Raw genomic sequence first — 7,482 nt, 5'->3', positions numbered from 1 at the left:
TATCATCAAAACCTTAATCTTAACATTCTCCCCCTTTTTGATGATGACAAAACATAGGTGAGGAATATTAATTATGTAGCATCAGATAACAGTAAAATCAAATCAGCAAAGATACTTGACAAATCAAAGTGAGATAGAAAGGCAACATAAAAGAAACTTTAACTGATAAACGTGAGCTGTCAACAAATTACACAACTGTGAGAAACTAACATACATAACAGAAACTGAATAAAAGAGACTTAAACAGCCGAATTAAACAGTAGAATCCTTCTCCCCCTTTTTGTCAGCATCAGATGAAGAAGGGGAAGAGTAGAGACAGTAGGCATAGGCAGTGGAATAGGAAAAGGTGGAAGGTGAGAAAGTGGAGAGAATGGTGGAAAATGTAGAGAGGAGACTGGCTAGGGAATAGTGATAAGGGTTAAAGTGGTAGAAGGAGTGGGAGAGGTAGGGGGTACAGATGGTGAAGTGGAAATCGGAGAAGTGGGAATAGGAGAGGTAGATGGTGCAGGTTCATGGTGAGGAGGAGATGGTGGATGAGATAGTAAGTCCTCAAAGCTAAAAGTAGTGCTGGGGGCAAAGAAGTTGTTGTAGAGAGAGGCCACCATCCCGTTGAGCTCTCAGATCTCTCTGTCAACATGGTCGAATCTCTGAGAAACCTCCTTTTCCAAAACCATCATTGCTTGTTGGTGAAGATCTAGGATTTTAGAAACGCCCTCAAATTTTCTGTCTGAGACTTCTCCATAGTCTTTGGTCGTGGTGTAAACTCTCTTCTCAAATTCTTGGAGTTCTGCTTGGAACATCTCTCTAGAAATGATGGTCCAGGGGTATGAGAGGGAGCTGCAGTGAATTCGGCCTCATCCTGGGTTCTAGAGGTGCTGGCAGCTGGTTTTTTCCTTTTATCCTTCTGAATCTTCTTCTGTGAAGGTTTGAAGGGTACAAGGATCCTCATTTTGTTGAGCTGGGTGATGCCAAAAGCAGGAACTTTGGTCTTGAGTTCTCCCAGCTCAAAAGGGGCAATGTTATTTGCCTGTAGGATGTATGTGGCCAACTGAGGGTAGGGGATTGGTGTAGACTTGGATTTGTTAAGAACAAAATCCTTCATCTCATTATAGATCAAATCCCCAATATTGATCTTATCCCCGCTGATAATCCTAGCCAGCAGCAAATAATCATCCTGAGTTAAATGTGAAAAGCTCCCGGATTTGTTGATCATGCTCCTCAAATAGATATAGTGGATTATTCTATAATAATCACACATCTGCTTAGGTGGAAAGTTTAGCTCTCTGGGATAGTCATCACTCTGCATCAAAATCTTATAAGCTTTTATATCATTCATATCTCCCCCTCTCACAGATTCTTGGGTTCCCAGCCACTCATTCAGCTTAGCACCAGTAATGTGGAAGGTTCATCCTCTAAGTTTGACCCTTAAATAATCTTCTATTAGATTGTCCTGCTCATCATAGTCTTCTACTGATTCCATATTATAGTAGAATCTCTTAATTACTTTAGGACAATATTCTTCGCCAATAATCAACCAATTCGAATAGTATTCCAGGGGGTCACTCAAGTCCAAATTAATTTGTTTATTTTTCTTTAAACTCTCAATATCCATAGACACTACAGGACAGAATCTTCGATTTGCAAAATCTGTCTTAAACTTAGCCGAATTCACATCTTTATCTAGGTTTCCAATCAACAACTCAGAAAAATTAGATGGAATACCTTCAGTAGGAATCTGTCGTGACACACCTTCACTAGCTCTTTGCTTTTTCTGTCTTGATTGCCTGGGGATAGGAACTCTCAAGGTGGTCTCCACAGCTTTCTGAACTGAGGCTCCTTCATCTGACTCAGTTTCTGATTCCTCAGTGACTACTGGTAGCTTGGATTTGGATCGGGGAGATTTTCTTTGAGGAGTGGTGTCACACCTTCATTTGAATCCCCATTATATGTCATTTGGAACCATTCAAAAAAATACTCATAGGTATCAATTTCTCACAGATCAATACCAATTTCCACACAATTATGTACTGTTCATTTGGTAAATTCTGAAATTTCCAGTATGTTTGCCCAACTTTGGAAGGGCATAACTCTTTTCAAAAAATTCCAAATTTAATGATCTATTACTTGATTTAGAGCTAAAAATGTGATCTATTAGTTTGCTAAATTTCAAATCCAGATTCGAATATTTGCTATTTATTTCGTATGCACCAAGTTTGGTCCTTTCTAGTCAAAGGTTATCCCCTAATTACCCTTGTTTTAGCTCTTTCTTAACTTTTTACCCATCCTTAATCATTTGGCACTTAACACATGCTTGAACATACATTCTACTATACTTTCACATGTTCAAATATAAGCATACATGCTTGGCTCCCATTAGGAGCTATTATCCAACAAACATTTCCAAAGTCAAAATATTACATAACAAGTTCCAAAATTGACACTAGGGTACATTAATTGTTCATTTGGCCTCCGGGACAATTTCTTTGCTTTTGCCCTTGCTTGCACTTCCTCCTAGATGGTGTGAAACATAAAAGTGAGATTTCAAAGAAATCCCAGTAGCACAGAATCACAATCATCATGCATTCCTGCAAACACTACGTGTAATGTTTTTGTGCATTTATCTTATTTACGTGTTCATGCTCTTATGCCATGGAAAGTAAGCTATCATACACATATTCAGTGGACATAATGCCAAGGCAACATAATTCAAATATTGCAATAAAGCTTAGTCACATCATGGCACACATTGCACACATACACATTGACACATCAATGTAAGCAAGAAAGCAATCAAATGTAATTCAATGCTACCTTTTGGTACTTGGTCCTTGATTTCCTTTAAGTTCAAGATGTTTTCTTGAGGATTTGGCAAGGTACCTATCAAACCAATGCCAATGCCAATCATTCAACAATTATTCAAACACATTCTCCATTACTTAAACATTAAACCCTTTTTCTTGGGATTTTTGGCCTAATTGTTTTCCCTTTGATTTAAGAAACGTCCTTGGCCATTCCTACATGGTTTTTAATGTAGAATTCAAATATCAAATCAAATTTTACAAAATCAAATCCCTTCCTTAGGTTCTGGTCAAAACAGAAATGAATTTTTACAAGGGAAGATGTCAAAATTTCCAACTTTGATTTTTAATACTTCCAAATTCAATTCCTCCACATAAGCCTACACAAAAATGCCCAAGGAGTTCAATGGAAGCATCAAAACCATTAAAATCCAATCATAAGTCCATGAATTCAAGACGGCCGAACACCTCCCCTTAGGGTCATAAATTTTCACATTTGTTTCCAATGAATTTAAACATACTTCCATAGCATAATCCTACACAAAATCACATTTTAAATTTATTAGAACCATTAGAACTTATTGAAACAATTCCTACCCTTGAGTTCTTGAGTTAGCCAAACTGAATACTCATAGGTCCTAGGGTAATTTCTTCCATAACCCATTCAAAACCGCACCAAACATCAACAACACAAGCTCATACTCAATTTGCTATCCTTTCCTAGCACTTCTAGCATAACAAAAATGGAACAGCACTTCCCCCTCAAATTAAGTCATGATTTTGCCATTTAAAATATATCAAATTAAAGCCTAAATATACCTTAAGGAGTCTTGGATTAAAGCTTGATGATTAGCCTTGGATTGGGAGTGATTTGAAGGGTGTTTGGAAGTCCAGAAAAATTTGTGTAGAACCTCCCCTATTTTTCCAAGTTTTTGCACGAATTTTGGCTGAATTATGGGGGTATTTATATACCTTATTTTCTGCCCCAAAACCTGCCCTTGGGCAGCTATTTCTACCCCAAAATTAAGTGTGTAAGTCAGCCAAAATGAGGGAGTAATCTCAACCACACATCCTTTGACTCAAGTTTCAAGAGAGTTGATCCAATGGTTAAAAATTTGCCCAGAACACAAGCCAGCTGTTCTGATCATGATGAGCACGAATTTGGGCCTTGTTGGATGCTAACTAAAAGGTAAAAACTAATTCGGAAGCAATGGATTTGGTTAGGGTAATTTTAAAAATTATTTGGTCACATAATACCCCATTTCTTACCCCCTATTAGAGAAAAATAGCTAAGGGCTTCCAAAATTCCATTTCTTTTCATGATAAATCCCTATTTATTCAAACAGTGTGATCTGGAAGTTTTGGGGATTTTTCAAGACCTCTAGGTATTTTTTTCACATTTTCTTCGAAATCAGGTCTTTACTGATAGGAATTCAGGATTAAATTCCTCATAAATTATTTCCTGCATTTCCAATGCTTGGAAACAATTTTATAAATTCATAAATATTCCTAGGGAGTGTATCCATATTTGTTCTTAAAGTTTTGGAGTCCTTAGGTAATTAAAATAATTATATCACTTTAATTCCCCTTTATTTTTCCCTATTTTCCCAAAAATTATTATTTTTCTGGGAATTTTCACAAAAATTTATTTTGGGCCATTCTCACTCCCAAAACATCATAGGTGACTCAAGAACCCCTAATTCGACATTTTTCTATTTTTAGGGAATTGTTGAAAACTTTTCTCAAAATTACCGTTTTGCCTCTAGGGACCCGATAAAGTCAGTTTCGTCCATTTTGGGTTTCCATGCTCTACTCATACCTTATGCCTATCAATCATATCTCATTTCTCACATTCCCATTACTAGGGTTTCAAATTTTAGGATGTTACATTTCCCCTTAAAATAAATTTTGTCCTCAAAATTTAAAATGTACCTTATTCGAAGAGTTTGGGATAATTATCTTTCATGTCGTCTTCCTTCTCCCAGGTTGCTTCTTCTTGTGCCAGATTCTCCCAAATGACTTTAACCATTGGGATGGATTTCCGCCGTAGTTGCTTTACTTGACGATTAATGATCTTTACTGGTTTGATCTCCCAAGTTAGGTCATCTCGCAGTGCAACATCTTCATATTCCAAAACATAAGAGGGATCTAGCTGGTACTTCTTTAACTGGGATACATGGAAGACATCATGTATCTGATAAGGTTCGGGGGTAGGGCCACTTTATATGCCACTGGTCCTACTTTTGACAGAATTTGGAAAGGTTCGATGTATTTTGGTGACAATTTCTTCGATTTTAAAGACCTTCCTACTCCCATTGTTGGAGACACCTTCAAGAACACATGGTCTCCTATATCGAAGGTCAAAGACTTTCATCGAACGTCTGTGTAGCTTTTCTGTCTACTTTGGGCCGTGAGCAGTTTCTGCCTAATCAACCTTATCCTCTCAGTTGTTTGCTTGACTAGGTCTGGCCTGTATAACTTTCGTTCCCCTAATTCTGTCCAGCACAGTGGGGATCTGCACTTGCGACCATACAAAGCTTCATACAAAGCCATCTGTATACTAGAGTGATAACTGTTATTGTAAGCAAATTCTGCTAACGACAGATAGTCATCTCAGTTACCCTTGAAATCCAATACATAGGCTTTCAACATATCTTCTAGTGTCTATATGGTTTGCTCTGTCTGACCGTCTGTCTATGGGTGATACGCTGTACTGAAGCTCAGCCTGGTGCACATTCCTTGTTGCAGTGCCTTCCAGAATCGAGAGAGAAATTGAGGATCTCGATCAGATACAATCGACTCTGGCACTCCATGTAATCTCACAATTTCTTTGATATATAACTCGGCAAGTTTTTCTGGTTGGTAATCTTTCTTCATTGCCAGAAAATGGGCAGACTTCGTTAATTGGTCAATAATCACCCATGTCGCGTCATATCCAGATGAGGTACAGGGTAACCCCATGATGAAATCCATAGAGATACTATCCCATTTTCATTCTGGAATATTTAGAGGATGTAAAAGCCCTGACGGTCTCTGATGCTCCGTTTTGACCTTCTGGCAAGTGAGGCATTTAGATACATACTCTATTATGTCCTTCTTCATGCCATGCCACCAAAACATACGTTGGAGGTCTTAGTACATCTTCGTCATTCCCAGATGTATCGTATATTTGCTCTTATGTACTTCCTCCAATAGCTGTTGCTTGATAGACTCTGGAACATATACCTATTCCTTATACTTCAATATTCCATCTGATGACACCTCGATGGCATCATCCTTAGCTTTTGTTAGCTTAGTCCGAAGTGTATCGGCTATCAGATCGCTCTTCTGGGCCTCTTTGATTTGTTCTATCAGCTGGGCTTCTGCTCTCATCACTTCTACTTTCTGGGTCATTAGTTTCATATGGAACAAAGGTTCCCAATCCCTCACATCTTCGATGAGTTTCCCTTCCTGAATCATTAGGAACGCTACTTGTACTACCTTTCGGCTTAAGGCGTCAGCTACCACATTAGCCTTGCCCGGATGGTATTTTATCTGGTAATCATAATCCTTGAGCAACTCCATCCATCGTCATTGTCTCATGTTTAGTTCTTTTTGATCTTGCAGGTACTTGAGACTTTTATGGTCACAATATAGTTCAAGGGTTGCCCCATATAGATAATGCCTCCATATTTTTAAGGCATAAACTATTACAGCTAATTCTAAGTCATGAGTGGGATAATTCTCTTCATGAGACTTTAACTATCTTGAGGCGTAGGCAACTACTCGTCCTTGCTGTATTAATACACATCCCAATCCTTGCTTGCTAGCATCGGTATATACAACATACGATAGGGTTGGATCAGGAATTATCAGCACAGGGGTTGAGGTCAACCTTCGTTTCAGCTCTTGGAAGCTAGCCTCACATTTATCATACCACATGAATTGCTGGTTCTTACGTGTAAGTTTAGTTAGGGGCTGTGCGATTCTTGAAAAATCTTTAATAAATCTTCTGTAGTAACCTGCCAATCCCAGAAAGCTTTGTATTTCTGTTACTGTTTTTGGTTGCTCCCAGTTCAGAACTGCTTCCACCTTACTGGGATCCACTGCTACTCCATCTTGGGTAATCACATCACCCAAGAACTTTACTTCATTCGACCAAAACTCGCACTTGCTGAGTTTGGCATATAGCCGTTTCTCCTTCAAAATACTTAGAACAATCCATAAATACTGTTCGTGTTTTGCTGGTGACTTGGAATATGCTAATATATCATCAATGAAAACCACCACAAATTGATCTAGATATGGTTGAAAGATCCTGTTCATGTAATCTATGAAAATCATAGGGGCATTCATTAATCTGAAGGGCATTACCAAGAACTCGTAGTGCCCATACTGTGTTCGAAAAGCGGTCTTCGGAATGTCTTCTGCTTTAATCCTCAATTGGTGGTGTCACACCTTACTATTGGATCCACTTAGGATTTAATTAAAACCATTTTAGACCACATTGGATGGTCTTAGGCTCAAAAATCCATGAAAAACGCTGATTTTCGGATTTTTACTGTTCATCAAGTAAAAATCCAGTTTTCTAGCCCCAACTTCAAAAATTCATAACTTAATCTAAAAACATCGAAATGGAGTGGTTCAAAATTCTATCTAAAGATCTTTGAATTATTTTTCAAATAAAAATAATCTTATGAACCAA

General features: G+C 38.1%; 1 protein-coding gene across 1 annotated transcript; it reads right to left on the bottom strand.

Annotated features, from left to right (window-relative positions):
- Nucleotides 1-6,539: 6,539 nt before the first annotated feature.
- On the bottom strand, nt 6,540-7,133 carry LOC114752106 (uncharacterized mitochondrial protein AtMg00860-like). Its single transcript, XM_028941152.1, has one exon. The coding sequence runs from the start codon at nt 7,131-7,133 to the stop codon at nt 6,540-6,542; it is 594 nt and encodes a 197-aa protein (XP_028796985.1).
- Between the last annotated feature and the right edge of the window lie 349 nt (nt 7,134-7,482).

The sequence above is a fragment of the Neltuma alba genome, unplaced genomic scaffold (assembly GCF_004799145.2).
Source record: "Neltuma alba isolate B1F8T4 unplaced genomic scaffold, ASM479914v2 tig00000051_pilon, whole genome shotgun sequence".
In the NCBI taxonomy this organism is placed as follows: domain Eukaryota; kingdom Viridiplantae; phylum Streptophyta; class Magnoliopsida; order Fabales; family Fabaceae; genus Neltuma; species Neltuma alba.
Note: the sequence above shows the minus strand (reverse complement) of the source record. Positions and strands in the feature narration are given on the sequence as shown.